This window comes from Equus asinus, chromosome 25 (assembly GCF_041296235.1).
Source record: "Equus asinus isolate D_3611 breed Donkey chromosome 25, EquAss-T2T_v2, whole genome shotgun sequence".
NCBI classification, from domain to species: domain Eukaryota; kingdom Metazoa; phylum Chordata; class Mammalia; order Perissodactyla; family Equidae; genus Equus; species Equus asinus.
Genome location: NC_091814.1, coordinates 16,547,901 through 16,568,736, shown reverse-complemented (window position 1 = coordinate 16,568,736; position 20,836 = coordinate 16,547,901). Strand labels below are relative to the sequence as shown.

General features: G+C 47.6%; 1 protein-coding gene across 4 annotated transcripts in view; it reads right to left on the bottom strand.

Moving 5' to 3' along the window:
- The window catches only part of IL6R (interleukin 6 receptor), a 51,893-nt gene that overhangs the window by 12,651 nt on the left and 18,406 nt on the right, over positions 1 to 20,836 (bottom strand). For 3 of the 4 annotated variants that reach the window (XM_070497647.1, XM_070497649.1, XM_070497648.1), the window contains exons 3-8: positions 20,244 to 20,367; positions 17,673 to 17,899; positions 17,192 to 17,358; positions 16,522 to 16,663; positions 2,606 to 2,652; positions 1,092 to 1,161 (exon numbers count right to left, since the gene is read on the bottom strand). In XM_070497647.1, coding sequence (XP_070353748.1) covers positions 1,092 to 1,161; positions 2,606 to 2,652; positions 16,522 to 16,663; positions 17,192 to 17,358; positions 17,673 to 17,899; positions 20,244 to 20,367 — 777 coding nt within the window. The remainder of the gene's footprint in view (positions 1 to 1,091; positions 1,162 to 2,605; positions 2,653 to 16,521; positions 16,664 to 17,191; positions 17,359 to 17,672; positions 17,900 to 20,243; positions 20,368 to 20,836) is intronic. The other variant, XM_014837117.3, reaches the window with a different exon arrangement.

Genomic DNA, 20,836 nt, shown 5'->3' with positions numbered 1-20,836 from the left:
GTCTTCCTGACTCCCATTTGGTTAAGACTTCTTTTATTAATTTCCACAGTTTCTCCATGCCTCCTTTTTGGCTTATCTCACACTCTGCTCTTTGTTACGATTGCTACTTTACTCTCTGCCAGAGCCTGTCCACTGGACTGTAGACTCCTGGAGAGCAGGGATGGGTTCAGTTCTCTGAGTCTACAGCTGTGCAGGCAGAGCGTAGCCCCAGGCATTTAGTAGGTCCTCCCCAGGGGCCCTGCACTAGGAAAGGCTTTGCAACCAGGATGGCACAGCATGGGTAGCCAGCAGCAGGTGCAGGCAGCAGTCTGCCCAGGTAAGGGTAACAAGGCCAAGGACTTCCTCAGAAAGCCCAAAAGCCATCAGATGGAGCTGCTCATCTACTGAACCTATGGAGTCTGGACTCCATGAGTCCCATACACATGGGAAAACAAACATAGGACCTCTGATCTTTCTTTTTTTAAAAAAAGATTTTATTTTTCCTTTTTCTCCCCAAAGTCCCCTGGTACATAGTTGTATATGTTTAGTTGTGAGTCCTTCTAGTTGTGGCATGTGGGACGCCACCTCAGCTTGGCCTGATGAGTGGTGCCATGTCCGTGCCCAGGATTCGAACCGGCAAAACCCTGGGCTGCCGAAGCAGAGCATGCGAACTTAACCACTCGGCCATGGGACTGGCCCCTCTAATCTTTCTTGCTGCAAATGTTGATAACTTTTCCCAGTCTTGCAGGTATAGAGAAACAGAAGCAAAATCAAGGGCCCCCAAAACAAAGATTTCCTTCTACACTTCCTCCCACACGGGTGTTCCATTTCAGACTCCAGTAATTTTGTTTGTAGCACACTCATTTGTATTCTGGGCCAATTCTGAAATATTTTGCTGATTTGTCACATTTGTTTTATGGTCCCCTCACTATATCTTAGCTAACAATATAAACTTGAATGTATTAAGTAACAAAAGAACATTTCTGCCATTGACCTTTTCCATTAAGCAGACTGGCCCTCTGCCAACATTTCCAAATGAAAAAGGACTTTCTACAGAGACAGGACTTTTGTGCCCCATAGACCACAGGAATATAAAAATATCCAGTCCTTACCTGGGAGGCTTGTTGCATTTGCAGAATCTTTAAACAGAGTATTTTCATTGTCTTCATTAGTAGTAGATGCCTAAAAGAGACATTCCTCACTGTAAGCCCATTTCAGCAGATTCCACCATCATTCAGGACCCAGCTCAGGTGCCACCTCTCCTTAACCCGCTCCCTGATCCACCCAAGGCATTCCTTTCTCTGTCTCATGGACCTCTCCATTTCTGACCTATCACTCTCAACTTTTGCACTATTATTGGCCTTATTTGTATCTACACCTTCCCTGCTCAAGGTGGGGATTTCTTCCCAACTGCGTCTCCACCAAGAGCTGAAGGGCACAGCACCTTGCCCAGAGGAGATATCAACAGATATGCTGAAGCAGCAGCTGTCCCATGGGTCTGGTGCCAGGACAGAGGTACCACCACTTACTGGGAAAAGCACAGACTAGAATCCTGGATCCACCACTTAGTACCTATGTAACCTTGAGCATATTTCTTAATCCATGTGGCTGTCAGCTGTACTCCTTTGCAGGCACAACCATCCTTGGCACCTCGAATCTAGGTTAACGTAAGGATCAAATGAGATAGCAAATGCAAGGCTCAGAGCCTAGTGGGGCTGGGCAAGTTCAGTCAGTGTCAGTTCCCCTACACCCTGTATTGGATGCTCTCTGGCCCCAGAAGAATGGGCTTCACCCTGGAGCTGCTTCTGCCAATGCCTGGACAGTCCAGCATGGAATATGGGTAAGGGGCGGGACCCAGGCTCCTCCCCTGTGCTGCCCAGCTCCAGGAGGGGCCAAGCCTCCTAGCTTAGCGTTTAGGGAATTAAGGACCACAGGAGGAGATGTAGTGGCATGGGAAATTGGATTACTCAAGGATTTGTTAGGCAGCTTCAGAGGTAATCCTCTTTCCAGAAAATTATGACACCAGGCGTCCATGGGGGAAAGGGCTCGGATGAGTTGAATCCGCGTCATGAGCTAAGCCGTCAGTGGTGCCCAAAAAGCTCAGAGATGAAACAGCAGCCACTAGACGCAGAGCAGTTCTGAGAGCCAGGCCAGCGCCGCTCCACAATTTACTTGGCCCCAAAGGCCCTGGGCAAGAGCACTGCTATTACCCTGTTTTGCAGAGGCTTGAAAAGGACAGGTGAGGGGGCCAGCCCAGTGGCACAGCGGTTAAGTGCACATGTTCCGCTTCTCGGTGGCCCCGGGTTCGCCAGTTCGGATCCCGAGTGCGGAAATGGCACCACTTGGCAAAAGCCATGCTGTAGTAGGCGTCCCACATATAAAGTAGAGGAAGATGGTCACGGATGTTAGCTCAGCGCCAGTCTTCCTCAGCAAAAAGAGGAGGATTGGCAGTAGTTAGCTCAGGGCTAATCTTCCTCAAAAAAGAAAAGGACAGGTAACTTGCCCACAGCCACATTTTTAGTAAGTGGCAGAGCTTGGATTTGAACCAAATCCTGTCTGGTGCCAGCCCACCATCCTAACCCTTAGGCACTGCTGCCCTGACTCTTTCACAAGAACATGAGCTCACCTGTGTGGACGGGGACACCTCAGTCTCAACTCCAGGGCTCCTGGGTTCTGTGGATAGAAGGAAGGGTCATTATTAATGATTCATGGACCCTGAAATCCTGCCTGATGGGCTGCAGAAGGAGAATAGAGTTCTTCACAATGTTATTTAAAAGAGCATAATGTTGGCAATAACCAAATATACAACCATAAGGGACTAGCTATATAAATTGTGACATAGCCATATACTGCAATAGCCTTTAAAAATATTTTAGAAAAATGTCAAGGACGTAATATATAAAAAATGCAAGGCTAGGAAAAGTCCATATAGTTTGATCCAAAGTTTCTAAAGGAACATATTTATATCATTATTTGTTGTACATTAAATTACATACAATAATACGTATTTACACACAGGAAGAAAAAATTGGAAGGATACACATGCCCAGAGAGAAGCACTGTTAACATTTTGATTATGATGATGGTAGCTAATAGGGCTGTATGATATACAGGAAAGTTGTTAAGAGAATAAATCATTGGGTTCTCATCACAAGGAGAAAATTGTTTTCCTTTTTTCTTCTTTCTTTTCTTTTTATTGTATCTAGAGAAGATACAATTGAGAAGATGGATGTTAGCTGAACCTACTGTGGTAATCATTTCACAATATATGTAAAACAAATCACCCTTCTGTATGCCTTAAACTTATACAGTAATGTATGTCATCTATCTCTCAATAAAACTGGGGAAAAAATTTAATTTAATTTTTTAAAAACATTCATTTCCTTCTATGCACCTTTCTGCAATAAAAAGAATTTAAAATAAACAAGTTCTCATCTGCCTGGGTGGGTTGGTACACTTTGCCCGAGAAGGGATGTGGACCAGACGACCCGACAAGGCCCCTCCTCCTCCATGGGAACATGTTTCTGCAGAACACCCCCAGGCAGCAGGGGCCACGCATCAAAGTGAGAGCACTGACACGAGACTGGCTCAGCCGCAAACGTGGGCCCAAGGGACCAGGAGCTGAACCGTGACAGGCAGTGGTGGAATGCTCTGGATTTTAAAATATTTTCTTTTCAGTTCATCATTTTTCCATCAAGAAGTTAAAAATACCACAGAAATGGTTTACACAAAGATGTCAAGTCTCCCTGAGCTGGGAGTAGCATAAGGACCAACAAGGGGGTGGAGCAGAGGGTGATCCTGCTTCTGCTCGGGAGAGAATTCTCGGTGGGAGTGTGCCATCCCCAGGAGGGGAGAAAAACAGACACTAGCATCACTGGAGGGGACATAAGAGCATGTTCAGTCTCACCCATTGTACAAAGAGGAAACAGAGGCCCAGAGAGGGAAAGCAACTTGTCCAAGGTCACACAGAGAGTTAGCCCAAACTCAACGTAGAATAAACCGGAGGGACCCAGCCTCTTATTCCTCTCTGTTCCTCCCAGCTCAGCCTAGCAGAGAGCAGTTAGATGCATAGCAGGGGGCGACTGAAGGATGAAGAAATGATACGGGGGTGCTAGAATGAAAGCTAAAACCAGGGGATGGGGGTCAGCACAAGATAGAAAACATGGCTGACCATGGACGGTCATTTGGTCCAGCGGTTCCCAAGCCTGGCCATGTTCAGCATCATCTGTGGCCTTTTAGGCCCCATCCTAGACCTGCGGCCTCAAGACCTTGGGGATGGGAGTCAGACACCAGGGGTTTTAAAAGCACCCCACACCAAGAGATGTTTCAGGAAGAAAAGGAGACCCACACAGCTTCCACCCTCAGCTCTGACCCCCAACATGGCCTGTGGTCCAGAGAAGAACGTTTAACCTTTAGAGGCTCAGATTTCCGGGAGTAAAGTGGTTGGAATTTTATCTCAAATAACCCAGGAATGTTACCAGGATGAATAACATTTTTCTAATGCAGAATAAAATTGTCTTACATAACAAGATCTTTTTAAAAGCTTCCAAGATGATCATGGGGACCCCTGATTCAGACCATTTTGTTCCCTGAGATGGAAGGTGGAGCAACTTTTACATTGTTATTAATACTAATCATTTCCATTTTACAGATGAAGAAACGGGCTCAGGGCAAAGTAACTTAGATTGACCATATTAATAGCATACTAACAAAATATTACTAATATTTCCTGCAGCAACCTTTGTTGAGGCTTACCATACGCCAGTCCAGGTGGCTCGTTTGCCTGTATTGTCATCTCACGTCACCCTCGCAGCATCATGCAAGGCAGGGGCTATTCTATCAATTTTACAAAGAACTTGGGGCTCAGAAAGTCTATGGAACAGTGCCAACATTAGGGAGCACTTTTTCTTCTGTTTAGACAAAGGTATTTTCTATTTCTCCTCAAGTACTTTCTATTTCCTAACGCCCCACTTCAGCCAGTATATTGGACAAAAGAGGGGAAGGCACTATCATTCACTGGCCCCCGTGTGCCCCCTGTGTGCCAGGAGGTGACAGTGGCAGTGACAATGGTGGTGGTAACAAGAGCCACAATGACAAGAATATCTAACATTTATTGAGCACTCACTATGTGCCAGGTGCCACTCTAGCCACTGACATGAATTAACTCCTTTAGTCCTCACAACAATACTCTGAGATGGGCATCGTCGTTATTCCCACTGTACAGATGGGGAAACTGAGGCATGGGGAGGTTAAATAACTTGCCCAAAGTTTTGTAAGAAATAAGTGGTAAAGCTTTCTGGCTCCAAGAATGATTTTTTTTTCTTTATTTAAAAGATTATCTCTAGATTGAACATTTCTCAAACTCAGGGACTGTATCTTACTCATCGTTTGAAACTCAGACCTTAACACAGGCCGGCATCTTGCTGAAAAACCGTGTAGTTAGTAAAATTTCAATTATAGAAAATCACTGGGAAAAAAAGACTGTTAGGAACATTAACAGTGGTTGCTGCTGTGTGCTTTCCCTGGATTAATATTTCCAAGATTGGAAGATGTATTTTATATTCATAACAAAATGAATGAATGATGAATGACCACAATCCAATAAGTGAGATGAATAGAAGACAATACATGAGTTATTGTTGTTGGTTCTTTTTTTTTCACATGAGTTTTTAAAACAAGAAACTTCTGTTAAGTTGAGAATTGATTTGGGCTTGCTCACTTGGGTTTTGGAATAGAGAAATCCAATACAAAAGATGGCAGAGGCCTTCATCCCAGATATGTAACCTTGGTCAAGGTCAAGACAACCTCTTTTAGATGTTGTTTCTTCATTTCTAAGCAACAGGAATGGCTCCCTCCGGCACAGATCACCTGAGATCATGCTGAAAGGACCTAGCACTGGCCCGGCACACAGTATTTAAAAACTAACCTGACTCTCAAAATTAAGAACAGAGAACATAAAACATTTTTTTCTAACAAAAATTTTGTTTTTAATATTTATCAGTTTGGATTTTTTCTGTGTGTGTGAGGAAGATTGGCCCTGAGCTAGCATCTGTGCCACTCTTCCTCTATTTTGTATGTGGGATGCTGCCACAGCATGGCTTGATAAGTGGTCTGTAGGTCCGTACCCAGGATCTGAACCCGTGAACCCTGGGCCACTGAAGCGGAGCACTCAAACTTAACCACTATGCCACTTGGCCGGCCCCCAAAATATTTTTAAATTGTATATTATGACCAGTTAAGATATGGGTGGGGCTCAGGGGTTGGACTACAGAGAGGGAAAATAGGAGTGGGCTGAGAATAAAGAGGGAAAAAAAAGAGAAAAAGAGGCCAGAGGGTGGCAGAGATGAGGGAACAAGGAGAGAGGGATGAACCACAAAGCCAGAGACTCACAGGAAGGGGTGGGGGAACCCACAGGCCGGGCAGCGCCAGGCAGCACTTTCCACTCTGAGCTCGCTCCCTCCCGCCCTCCACTTCACAGCCTGTAAACCACCAACCAGACGGTTAATCACTGCTCCTCCATTTGAGCAAAAAAAAACCCAAAACACCAAAAATTCTCACCGAGGAGCTGACAGTCTCCTTAGGAGAAATAAATCACCTCCAGCTGGGTCCCAAACACCACCCATGATGGTCTGCAGAGAAGTCTATCAGTCTGAGGCCAAAGGAAAATACGGACGAGGCAGCGTGGATCTCTGCATGGTATAAGGTTGCCAGAGTGTCCTTCATTCTGACCTTATGCTCTTGTTTTATCCTCTTTCATGAAACAATGGTGATGGTAAATGGCAATAGCTACTTTTTATTTAATTGTTTATTTTTTGGTGAGGAAGATTGTTGCTGAGCTAATATCTGTGCCAATCTTCCTCTATTTTGTATGTGGGACGCCGCCAGCGTGGCTTGATGAGCAGTGTCTAGGTCCACGCCCGGGATCCGAACCTGTGGACCCTGGGCCGTCGAATCAGAGTGCACAAACTTAACCATTACACCACCAGGCCAGCATCTTAATTGTTTAATTTTACATCCTTACTTAGCAAAATTAAAAGTTGGCAACCTTATTTGATCCCAAAATTCTTTTTGAAACGTTACAGACCTGTGAAGTCCCATAGTATAGGCACCTCTGAGCTAGGCACAGAGGTCAGGCAGGGAGGATGTGGGAGGAGGTGATGTGAAGATGAGCGTGGAAGGAAGAGCGGAGATGACCACATGAAGACACGGCATGAGGACGGGAGGACACACATGCAAAAGTGCCAAGCCAGGTTCAGTCCACCTGGAGGGAAAGAGACACGTGAGGAAGGGCCAGGCACGAAGGAGAGGTGGGCGGGCGGCTGGAGAAGGCCTCTTCAGCAAGCTCAGGGGTGTGAACTCCACCCGAAAAGGGATGGGGAGCCACGGCTGTAGGTCGGGGCGTGACAGATGCAGGCTTGTGATTTAGCAAGATGCCTGAGGCAGTGCTGTGGGGGACTCATGGGTGCTCACACACCAGAGACAGGAGACGGGTTAGGAGGGGTTGTTGTAAGAATTCTGTCAAGACGTGACAAGGACCTGAACCAAGGGAGGGCGGTGTCCAGCCTGACGTCCCGGGGATGTCCTGGCTCGGATGGCCGGTGGGTGGTGCTGCCCTTCGCTGGAGAGGAACGCAGGGAGGTTGGCGAGGGCGAGTGATGTATTTGGTTTGGGTTGTGCTGAGCGTGAGGCACAGGAGGGGGGACCTGGGCTGATGTCTGGGCTGAGCAGACATGAATCTAGGGCTCAAGAGACAGGTTTGGCCTGGAGACACAGGTGACTAAGAGAAATGCTGGCTTTTACCGTACACTTACCATGTGCCAGGCCCTACACTAACCGCTCTCCATCTCCTTTGATCCTCACAACAACTCTGTGAGGCAGGCTTTTTGGGTTTTTGGGGCAGGCATTATTACTTCCACTTGACGAATAAGCAAACAGGCTCAGGTGGGGACTTCCCCAAGGTCACACCAGTAAGGGGCAGGGCCAGCCACCAGACCTGAGTTCGTCTGACTCCCAGGCCAGCGCCCTGAGCAGCTACAATGCAGAGTGGACGTGGTAAGGTCACCCAGGGGAATGAGCACTTTGGGAGCGCTGTGCAACACAGCACAACAGAGGCAGGGGATGGCACATCCAGGAGAACCGGGCAAGACCGCTTCAGAAAGGTGTGCCCAGTGCTCTTTCAGCTACAGGATTTCCCCCTTGGAGGTGGAGAGGAACAAAAGAACTCCCCCAGAATGGGACGGCCAGAGGGTTTGAGATGACAATATGCAGCAGCAGGGACCTAGGCAGGTGAAATCCAGCTGCCCAGAGAGTCCGCAGCCCTGGCCTCAGGGCACCCCAAAGGCCTTGCAATGCAAACCTCTAGCACCTCCTCCAATCAGTCATTCCCAAGAACCCATCCACTCTGCTCTCGACCTGTGACACGGGCTTCTAATGATTTTCTGGGTGTAGGTGAGCAGCGTACGAGAAGGAGTCAAAGAGATTTGTGAGGAGCAAGAAATAACCCTCTCATGCCTAAAGGGCTTCTCCCAGGCGCTTTGTCCCAAGCTCCCTTTGCACAGGGGCTCTTGGGAACCACAGACTTGCTTGATGGCAGCCCTGTCAGTGCAATCAGAAGGGATAAATTCTGGGAGAACTCTCACTCTGGAAAGAGCTGCAGCCCAGCCAGCCTATCAGTGAGTATCCTCTTCTTCCCGCCCTGACATCAGGGCCACAGTCTCGATGACTCACTGCAACAGGTGCTATCGGCCGTGACCTGGCCTTGCTGGCCGGAGCAGGGTCCCCAAGACGGTGTGACTCAGGGCCCAGCCCCACCCTCCCTTGGTATGGGGAACCTCACCAGGGCTACAGGCTGTGTGCGGCCAGGCCCCAGCCTCAAGGGGGCAGCACCCGCTGAAGTCCAGTCTCCTAAGCCCCCTGGCCCACTCCTCTACCTCCCACCGTGACCTCTCACTCGGGCCTTCCAAGGTCTGCCTCCATCTGCCCCATTTGGAACTCCCACACACACACCTGTGCTCCAGCCTCACCAAGCAGCCCTCCCCTTGTTCACAGCCCATGTGTCTGTACCTGCTGTACCCTCTGCCTACAATCCCCCTTCTCCACCTGGGACACTCCTACACATCCTCCAAGACACAACTCAAATGTCACCTCCTCCATGAAGCTTTTCCTGCCCTCTCTAAACTGCCCCAAGAAGTCTGCTCCACAGCCTTACCATACTGCATTACAATGGGATGCCCCCACCACCCCAGACTTCCAGCACATTCTATAATCACTGGGAAAGCTGTCTCAAACTACCCATTCTACATCTCCCTCCAGATTCTGATTCAGTGGATCCAGGATGGTATCCAGGGCAGTGACTCTGGGATGCCCATAGCCCCATACCCTTTACCCCAAGAACTGACCAACACTGTGCTGTCATTGCTAATCCCCCTACATTTGCAGGACGAGTTATTATTTCTAAAGAATGTTTTCCACTGGACTCATAAAAACTCTCCAAAGGGGACAACATGAGTCATATCACCTCCAATTTAAAGATGACAAGACTGAGGCTCTGAGAGGCAAACTAATTTTAAGGTCATACAACCTGATTCCCAGATCCAATGTACTTCCCATGACCTGTGTCACCACCCCACACCTGGGCTGAGAGGCAGGGGTGTCCTGTCCACCTGGGCTTCAAGGGCTGGAGGTCCTTGGGGTTGAGAAGCCCACAGATGCAGAATCTAGTGCACTGACATGTCCCAAACAGCCAAATCACTCCACCGTCCGTAAAACACACATAAGCTAGTGTTCTAACCTCCGTCTCATTTTCTAGAAATGCTCCCCAATTTCCAACCGAAATCCCTCTTGCATCAGAATCACCCAAGTTCTTCTTACTTTGCCCTCAGCAGAGAGGGGAGCGGCTTGCTTCTCTCTTGGATATATTCACCACTAGGGTTTTGAAGCTCCCCTCGCCCCAAAACCACACAGGTACAGGATGGGGAGCTCAAACTCTTCAGCTGCCTATGTGAGAAGAAGCCAAGTGTCCTCAATGAACTCACATGGTCACTCTAGCAAGTCGCAGAAGCACAGTGAATTGCGGCTGAAAAGTTGGATACTGTGCCCCGCTACACCATCTTCCACCAGAGGGAGGACGTCAACAATGTAAAGAGGACATCCACAAATGAGATCAGGTTCAGACAGGTGAGGAACCCACAAGCCATCCCACACAACAGCCTGGGAACACAGGCCCAAGCAGATGCAGGTCCTCTGGGAATTCCAGAAGAATTCAGAGTAAACTAGCAGACTCGTCAGGGGTTACCCCAGACAACAAAGCCCAATGAGGCCAGAGTTGGGTTCACAGGAAAAAGAACTTTCTACTTGAATAGACATTTCTCCAAAAAAGATACACAAATGGCCAATAAGCACATGAAAAGATGCTCAACATCACTAATCATTATGGAAATGAGAATCAAAACCATAATAACAGTTCACACCCATCAGGATGACTATCATCAAAAACACAGAAAATAACAAGTGTTGGCAAGGATGTGAAGAAATTGGAACATTGTGTATTGCTGATAGGAACGTAAAATGATGCAACCACTGTGGAAAACAGTATGGCAGTTCCTCAAAAAATTAAAAACAGAGTTACCACATCATGTGGCAATTCCACTTCTGGGTATATGCTCAAAAGAATTGAAAGCAGGAACTGGAACAGATATTTTACACCCATGTTCAGGGCAGCATTATTCACAACAGTCAAAAGGTGGAAGCAACCCAAGTGTCCATCCACATACATAACATAGACAAACAAAACATAGTATATACATACAATGTAATATTATTCAGCCTCAAAAAGGGAGGAAATTCTGACACATGTTACAACATGGATGAATCTTGAGGACATTACGCTAAGTGAAATAAACGAATCACAGAAAGACAAAGACTGTACGATTCCACTTAGAAAAGGTACCTAGAGTAGTTAAACTCATAGAGACAGAGAAAACAATGATAGCTGCCTGGGGTTGGGGGGAGGGGGAGAATGGGAAGTTAAATGTTTAACGGATATAGAGTTTCAATTTTGCAAGATGAAAAGAGTTCTGGAGATGTACGGTGGTGATGGTTGCACAACAATGTGAATGTACTTAATGCCACTCAACTGTATACTTAAAAATGGTTAAAATGGTAAATTTTAAGTTATGCATATTTTACCACAATTAAAAATTTTTAAAAAGAAAGAGCTTTCTAACAAAAACAGGATTTCTTAAATCGGTTCATGACTATCTAAATGAAGTGGTTGGGATAAAAGGTAAACAGGTGTCGGCCTGTGTCTGGAACATTTCCTCTGCACAATGTTGTAAATAATTCCCTCCCTTTGCAAAGGCTCCCAAAACCACATTAATGTTCAGCATTCCGATAATGACCATGTTTTGGCTCAAAGCGTATACAAATCAAAAACACAGGTCAACACAATCTGGCCTGAAGGACGTTCTGATTCATTGAAATCGTCTTCCTAAGTAAAATACAGAAGTGAGGCCACCCTCCTTGTCCAAGTCTTGCGAGGAAATAAGCTTTTGAGAAGAGGGTCCAATGGAGAGCTGCCTCCTGCTCTTGATGGACAGGCTACGGGAAAGCACCAATAGGGATCTGAGCCTGCACTTGACATTACGTGCATCCAATTAGGAAGACACACTAAGCCCTAAGTCCACTCCTCCGGCTCTCCCAGAACAGGAAAGACAAGGACCCCATACTGCAAAGCCAGGGAGAAGGAAAAGCTGTCACATCACAGCATCCATTTATGTATTATGCATTCTGCATAGCCTATACAAAAAAGTCTTCTCCCTGGCCCAGGGCTGGGAGAAAGTGGCAGGGGTAGGGATGGGTCTGGGCAATTGATGTGATCTCTATCTTTTCCTTTTTATCCATTCATACTCAATAAATGGGGTGTTTTATTCTTTTTTTTTTTTTTAGGAAGATTAGCCCTGAGCTAACATCTGCGCCCATCTTTCTCTACTTTATATGTGGGACAGCTGCCCCAGCATGGCTTGATAAGCAGTGGATCTCCGCACCCGGGATCCAAACCAGCAAACCCCAGGCCACTGAAGCAGAGAGTGCAAACTTAACCGCTATGCCACTAGGCCGGCCCCATGTTTTATTCTTTTTATTAATTGCCAGGTATTTAAGAACAACCAATTCGGTTCAGCTATGCTTCTAGGCTAAAGAGACCCGACACTGAAGCAAGGCTGGAAGCCATTCTATAATAAGAACACTGGGATCAATGGAATTGACTGCTACAAGGGGTAGTAAGCTCTCCATCTCTGGAAGCATGCAAGAAGAGGCTGGATGCCCACTCTCTAGGGTGTAGTCAGGGAGATTGTTGCACTGGATCTAGGTCTGCTAAATCTTAATCTTTCAAGTGAAGGAGTCAAAGATAATATCTCAAGTTGTTTTCTCAGGGGGAAAAAACACACAAAAAACCAGCCAGATTAGATTGTTGTTCAGAGTGAAGGAGGCACCAACAGAAGCACTAGAAACAGAAAGTCAAGAAGCTTCCTCTAGAAAGCAGGACTGGAAATGGGAAGGAGTGGGGGAGGGAACACTGGTTGTTATTATAAGCCCTTCTTTGTTTCTTTGCCATCGGCATGTATTAACATGAAAAAAATTTTTTAAATTAAAGAAAAAATTCCCATGGGTTAAAAAAATTAAAATTAAAATTAACCATGCAGTTACTAAACAATATATTTCCAAAAAATATTTAATAACCTGGGAATTCTTGCAATATTTTATATACAGGTGTGCATCCCTTAACAACAGGGATATGTTCTGAGAAATATGTCCTTAGGCGATTTCATCACTGTGTGAACAACACTGAGTGCACTTACACAAACCAAGACGGGATAGCTTACTACACACCCACGGTATGTGGTGTAGCCCTTTGCTCCTAGGCTACGAACCTGCACAGCATGTTACTGTACTGAATACTATAAGCAACTGTAACACAGTGGGAAGCATTGGTGTATCTAAACATATCAAAACATAGAAAAGGTACAGTACAAATACTGTATACAAGATAAAAAATGTTCCACCTGTATAAGGCACTTACCACGAACAGAGCTTGCAGGACCAGAAGTTGCTCTGGGTGAGGCAGTGAGTGAGTGGCGAGCAAACGTGAAGGCTAGGACATTACCGTAGACTTTATGCCACTGTACACTTAGGCAACACTAAATTTATTAAAAAGTATTTTCTTTCTTCAATAGTAAATTAACCTTAGCTTATTGTAACATTTTTATTTTATAAACTTTTTAACTTATTTTTTTTTACTTTTTGACTCTTGCAATAACACTTAAAACACACACACATTGTACAGCTGCACAAAAATATTTTCTTTCTTTATACCCTTAATTCTAAAGCTTTTTTCTGTTTTTAAAATTCTTTATTTTTTAAAGTTTTTTGTTAAAAACTAAGACACAACCCACACATTAGCCTAGGCCTACACAAGGTCAGGACCATCAATATCACTGTCTTCCATCTCCACATCTTGTCCCACTGGAAGGTCTTCAGGGGCAGTTACACGCATGGAGCTGTCGTCTCCTATGATAACGATGCCTTCTTCTGGAATACCTCCTGAAGGACATGCCTGAGGCTCTTCTTGAGGAGGGGTCACTCTTTTCAGAAATATGTCCCCGGTGGTTTGCTTGGTTTGTTTCTTTTTTTCATCATAGATTTGCTTGTAAGCAGATAACGCACCATGAACATTTCTCTCTATTGATGAAAACCTTTTGGTACTGGGGTCCACATTTTCAAACATTTTAAGGAGCTTATTGAGGTCTGCAAAAGCTTCCGCCAAACACTTCACTCTCGATTTTCTTGGAGGTTCTTCTTTTTCTTCTCTTGCAGTTTCCTTTTCTCTTGCCTCTTCTTCAGCTATGCGTTCCTGTCCCAGTTCTAACAACTCCTCATTAGTCAATTCCACAGGAACCACCTCTAGGAGCTCCTCAACGTCATCCTCATGCACACCCAGGTTAAGTTGTTTGCCATCTCAACCACAGCCTTGTTGATTTTTGCAACCTCTTCACCCTTGGCAAATCCTTTGAAGTCCTGGACGACCCTCTTGAGTGTCTTCTTCCGGATGCCATTCATACCCTCCTTGGTGACATCACCACAAACCCAAGCAGGGTTCCTGATGCAACCGCAAATATTGTAACCCTTCCAGAATTGCATCAGTGTCTTCCTCAGTTGCAGCAACAGCCTAGGCAAAGGTCCTCCTCAGGCAGCAGGCCTTAAAAGCTGCTAGAACCCCTTGATCCAAAGGTTGGATCAAAGAGGTGGTGTTTGGAGGAAGAAACACCATTTTCATATTGAGATGAATATCACCAGTAAAGAGAGGATGTTCAGGAGCATCATCAACAGTAAGTAAAATCTTAAAAGGTATGTTATTCTCCAAACAGTACCTCTCCATTTCGCTAGCATAGCAATTCAAGAGAATTACTCTGGCAAGTAATTTTCCCCTAGAATAAGTGTATCTAGAGTTTCCAAAAATTCTCCAGCTGCCTTCACATCAGCACTCACAGACTCGCCACCCACTTTCACACTACATAATGAATAACAATCCTTGAATTGTTTAAACTACCCAGAGCTGGCAGTGCATTCAACATTATGGTGGGGTCCAGCCTTTTCCTTCAACATCACAAACAAACTTTCACTTCGGCCGTGATCATCACGGTGCTGAGAGGGATACGCCTCTGTGTCTGGTCTTCAATCTTGGTCATTAGAAGTTTCTCATGTCTGATATAGGCTCTTCTCAAATTTTTGTTGGTCTCATTGCCTTCAATGAAGCAGATGCTTTAACAGCTTCCATCATTTTGTTCTTCAAGATCGTAGCTATGGTGGAAGGGGACAGGCCTGACTGGCAAGCAATAAGCATCATGGTTTTCCACCTTCATAAACCTTAATCACTTTTAATTTTGTTTCCAGGTCAATCACTTGACAGTGGCCTCTTACTGGCAACATCAGCAGTGAATTTTGTACACTTAGGGGCCATGATGAACAAAACAACACGAGACCAAATCAAGCACAAGAGAAAATGATGCAATCAACAGATGCAGCAGGGGCCAGCCCCAGGGCCGAATGGTTAAGTTCGCAAGTTCCGCTGCGGCGGCCCAGTGTTTCGGCGGTTCGAATCCTGGGCACGGACCTAGTACTGCTCATCAAGCCACGCTGAGGTGGCGTCCCACATGCCACAACTAGAAGGACCCACAACTAACAATATACAACTATGTGCTGGGGGGCTTTGGGGAGAAAAAGGAAAAAAAAAGAAAAAGAGAGATGCGGCAGACACAAGATATATGAGGCTCCTGCCGGCATGACATGGCATACTGTTTTACAGTAAACTTTTTCATAAGTAGAAAGAGTACACTCTAAAGTAACAATCAAAAGCATAGTATGGTAAGTACATAAGCCAGTAACATAGTCGCTTATTACCATTATCAAGTATTGTGTACTGTATCTATTGTATGTGCTGTGCTTTTCTACAACTGGCAGTGCAGTAAGTTTGTTTACCTACAGTATCACCAAAACACATGAGCAATGCATTGTGCTAGGACGTTATGATGGCTACAACGTCACTAGACGGTAGGAATTTTTCAGCTCCTTTATAATCTTATGGGACCACCATCCTACACGTGGTCTACCACCGACCAAACGTTATGCGGCGCATGACTGTGTGTGTGTGTGTGTGTGTGTACACACACAAACATATAAAGGTACCTAGGAAAAGGAAAGCATAGTAAAATGTTCTCACTGGTTTTCTCTAGGTGGTAAGAATACTAGTGATAATTATTCTTCACATTTTTCTGGAATTTTTCCTGTTCTGTAAAAAAACACTAAATTCAGTAATTCCCCAAAGGCAATTACTATTACCTTTAACATCTTTTTAGAAATAAAAAGCATTAATAACTGTGGTAGATTAAATATAGCTGCAAATTCTTTGCAGCTCCTCCCATCAAGTTTTGGAGAGGTTTCCCCCGCCTTGAGTCTGAGCTGGCCTACTGGCAGGTTACAGGCCACAGGGAGAACCGACCAGCCACCAGCCAGCACCAACCATCAGACACGTGTGTGAGGCCATCGTGGCCCGTGCAGGCCTGCTGCAGCCGCATTAGTGATTCAGGCAAGACCAGCACAAGAAGTGCCTAGCTGACTTATTTTCAAAATCACGAGGGGCTGGCCCCGTGGCCGAGTGGTTAAGTTCGCACGCTCCGCTGCAGGCGGCCCAGTGTTTTGATGGTTCGAATCCTGGGCGCGGGCATGGCACTGCTCATCAAACCACGCTGAGGCAGCGTCCCACATGCCACAACTAGAAGCACCCACAACGAAGAATATACAACTATGTACTAGGGGGCTTTGGGGAGAAAAAGGAAAAAGAATTAAAAAAATCTTTAAAAAAAAAAAAATCATGAGCAGATAAATGGTTGCTGTTTTCCCACAAGTTTAGGGGTGACTTGTTACAGAGCAATAGATAACTGATATAGTAACAAAGCTGAAACATCCCTTCTGCACCCACCACAGTACCTGTCCAAGGGGTGCCCATGACTTCCTGGCTCCACTCGCTCCACAGGCCATGCCCAAACTCCTCCTGGGCCCGAAGCTGCACCACATGCCTCATGCCTCTCCAGGCGTCGCGGATGATGCAGTGATGCTGGAGCTCCTTGACCTGAGGGTGGGAGACACAGTGACTCTGGGGTGGGGCCTGGGTGGCGCTGGTGAGGTGGCTCCACAGGGACATAGGTGCCCTTGGCCACCTCTGCCCTTCAGCTGCTCCCCATCTCAGGTCCAGTGGGTGACTCAGCTGGGCACAGATGCTCCAAAGGCTCACACCGCCCTGGAGGCTCAGTGAGACGGGGTTGCCTCTGGGCCAACACAGGACAGGGAGAGGCTGTAAGTCCTGCCCCCACCCCCATGCACTATAGATCCTGCAAGCCACACCCCTGACATGCTTATATCCCAACTCTCTTCCCAGGGCACACTCTCAGCCTCACAAACAGGCCTGTGAAGGGAGATTGGCCTGGTATTACTACTCCGATTTTATAAATGAGGCACCTGAGGCTCAAAAAGGTTCAGAGTCTTATCCAAGGCCACGCAGGTAGGGAGTTGCTGAACCCAATGCTTCCTTTCTGGTACCCTTTCTACTACCCGAGTATCTACGGGCACTTTTCTGTCCAGAAGTAAAATAAGAATTTACCATCCACATTGTGAATGTCTTTGACCGTTCAGCCCGGTATCGGAGCTCAAAATGTAGCCTGTAGAAATATGAGTTCCAGGATGGGGGGTCTTGCCAGGTGACACTGAGCCAGCGGGGGTTTCTGTCCACAGCGGTGACCGTGATGTTGACAGGTGGGTCGGGCTGCACTGTGGGAAAAAGGAGTGTGGCTCCTATGTGGCAGCAAGGATGGTTCAGAGGAAAGACCCATAAAGACTCTGCAGCCCCCAGGTGGCAGGACCCATGCTGCCTCCAGCACCCAGACCGCTTCCTCACGCACATCTTGACAGGGCCCTCATCTGCCACAGTCGGACCTCTGAGGAGAAAAGCCCAAAAGACAGCGGCTCACCAAGACCCTCAGCCAGCCCCTCCCTGGCCCTCCGAGAAGCATATGAGGAGCACTGAGTCAAAGAGAAGGAGACAGCTGGAGGGTGGAGAGGGAGGCCCGGGAGGGCTGACTTACAGATTCCGTAACCCTCAAATGTTTGGGATCTGCTGGATTCGCTCCCAGCGCTGTTGGCGACGCACAGGGACACTATGTAGAAAGAGTTGTCTCCCTCTGGGACGGCCAACTGGCAGGAGAACTTCTGGGACTCCTGAGAATACAGGCACGGCTCCTGGAAGTTTTCCACTGGACTGTTCTGACTGTCGGACACAAAACAAGGGCAGGGCTCGCTCTCAGTTTCTGCACTGATTCAGGACAGGAGAGAAGGCGGGCAGCAGGGGTTAGAAGCTTGGGCTCCGCACTCAGACCCTGGGGTCTGAATCCCCACTCCACACTTAATAGCACTTAGTAGCTCTCGTGACTTTGAGTAAATTATCCAACCTCTCCGAGCCTCTGTTTTCTCACGCGAAAATGAGAATATTAACCGTACCCACCTCATAAGGGTTTGTGAGGATTAATTGAAAAAATGAGTGTAGAACATCTAGCTTAACGCCTGGCACAGTGGGGGGTTCAAAGATGCCCAACCAAAGGGTGAGCTCAGTCTCTGGGGCATCAGATCTGTGGGGCATTCTGGCTTCCTGCCGTGTCTTGTGCTCTTGGCACTCTGGGGGATGCAGAAATGAGTCAAAGGAGGCCACATCCTGGCCTCAGGGCACTAACAAAAAAGACTTGCCCTTCGATGACTAGGACAGCCAGGAGAAATGTCATTCCAGAAGCACAGAGTCCTACGGGGTTTGCAAGGAGGTGGGAGCATTTCCGGCAGGTGAGCCCAGAAAAAGACTTCTGGGTGATTGAAGAAATTCAAGGTGAGTAAGACACCGTCTCACCTGGCCTGGAAGCCTGAGATTTCATCCACTTATGACATGTGAGAGCGTGTGAGCCCACGGCAGCCTCTGCCCTGCCACTGCCAGGACGAATCACCAACCTCTGATTCGGGTTTGAACCCTGGGCCCAGGACAAAGTCCTTCCTTCTGGGAAGCCTGCCCCAACCCTCCCAGTCTCAGTTAGAGCCCCCCTCCCACCAATCCAGGCTTCCATCCCCCCTAACACTGAGACGTGGGGTCATCAGCCAGATTACAAGGGTGTCCCCCTGTGGGGTCTGAGGGCAGGGGCCCAATCCCGTTTGCCCCGTGTCTCTCCCTCCGCCCTAGTACAGCACCTAACCCACGGCAGATGCTGAACTCACCAAACACTTGTGGAAAAAATGAGTGAGCAAGCGCAGTGGGGTGCAGGTGTGACTGTGCACACATACCAAGAGAAAAGGCGCAGAACACACAAAACCTCCTATTCAGCCCCCGCAGTGGCAGGGTCCAGGTGGGGCCTGAGTGGGTTCTGGGGTCCCTGAGACTCTCACAGTTACTCCCCACCTCCCCTTCCTCAGTTCAATGCAGGTGCTGATGCTCCACGGCCCAGGAGGAAGATGCACGTGCTCCTGGCTACTGGCAGGAGGAGGGTGTGAGCTAAAATGCCTTGTTCTCTCACTCTCACTGTCAACACACAAAGTATTCTAGTTGGAGTGTCAATTGAATAAGCTTTCCGTGGGCTGGTCTGGGCAGCTGCTGGCCACCGTGCAGAACATCCTGTCTGGAGGAATGCCTTCCAGCTCCCAAACAATTTATATGCAAACCCAGCTTGGGGTGGTGGACATTTCTGATCTTCCCTACTTGAAATGTGGGCTAACAGTGGCAGTGGCGTCATCTACAGATGGGCAATCTACACATTTCTGCGCAGAGACCAAAGCATAAATATTACCGCCAGCCGACTCTGTGGAGACAGACCAGGTGGAAACCTAACCACCCTCCTGAAGTCACTGCTCGGAGTTTTTGATACTCTGATGATTGACAGCTCAAACTTAATTACAAACATCTGGACTAAGGGGACCTTGGCTCTGGGCTGGAGACAGACAAAACTGCAGACAGGCATTTGTTTTCAGCATCCTCTACCTCCTTCTGCCTGAACTCACCCCAGTTCCCGCTACTTTGTGCGTCTCCAGAGCCTCCTGGCAGGTGGGACTTCCTGCCCCACAGCCCCCGCCTCCCTCTCCCTGGCTCCCTCTCCCCATCCTATCTGCACTTCCTCTCACCTGCCTTTGTCATGGAAAGACCCTGATGTGCTCACACAGTCGGGACACTGATAACGAGCTGGCTGCCCTTCCCCTCCAGGGCGTATGTGCATTTTCTTCAGAGCAACGCCCAAAACCTTTGTATTTTGAATGAGATCAGACAGGCTGGAGTTTGATTCCTCGAAGAGCCACTTACTAGCTAGAGGACCTTAAATAAATCAGTCAGTCAACCTCTCTGAACCTCAGTTTCTCCATCTGTTAAAGGAGAAAAATAACCCCCACTTCCCAGAGCTATCGTGAGAGTTAACAGGACGAAGTTCCCAGCACAGGGTGAGCACTGGATCTGAAGGCTCAGTCCCCTCGCTCATTCCCTCTTCCTCATCCCAAAGTAATTACTTCCCAGTGATAAAGTTTTGGACTCAGTGGCCGGCCACTCCCACTTGGCTCCTTTGAGAGCCCCCACCACTCCCAGGGCCTCTGTAGGGACGGAGTCGACATCAACACGCAGCCTAGCCCAAGATACTTACAACTTCTTCACCAGTAACACGGCCTTGGTCGTCGGGGAGGGGGGCCTCTGAGGACTCCACTCACAGCCAACATTGCTGAGGGGGCTCTTCCGTGAGCAGGAGAGCTGGGGCTGCTCGGGAGGAACTGAGAGGAGAGCACAGCAGGCGTGAGGAGGCCAGCACACCTTACCTCCCTTCTGGGGGGAGCGCTTGGCTCCACCTGCCCTCCCAGCCTCTCTCCCCCCCTCCCCCCCGCACCCCGGCCTGGAGCCAGCCATGACCCAGGACATGGGGCCAAACAGCCACACTCAGATCTTATTGTGGCTGGGAAATTAAAGGACACCAACGTCCTCCTGTCAGGCCGGGAAGTGGGGCAAGAGAAGGGAGGTGCCCCGGGGCTAACTTGCCTAAAGGGGAGAGAGAACAACCAAAACAATAGGGGCTCTGTAGTCATACAGGTCTGGTTCTGTGGCCTTGGGCAAGTCCCCACCTCTCTCCACTTTCCTACTATAAATTAAATGATGATAAAATAATATCAATAATACTGCTTTCCCTCAGAGGGTCAATGGGAGGATGACGCGAGATATGGAGGAAGAAAGTGCCTTAGCAGAGGG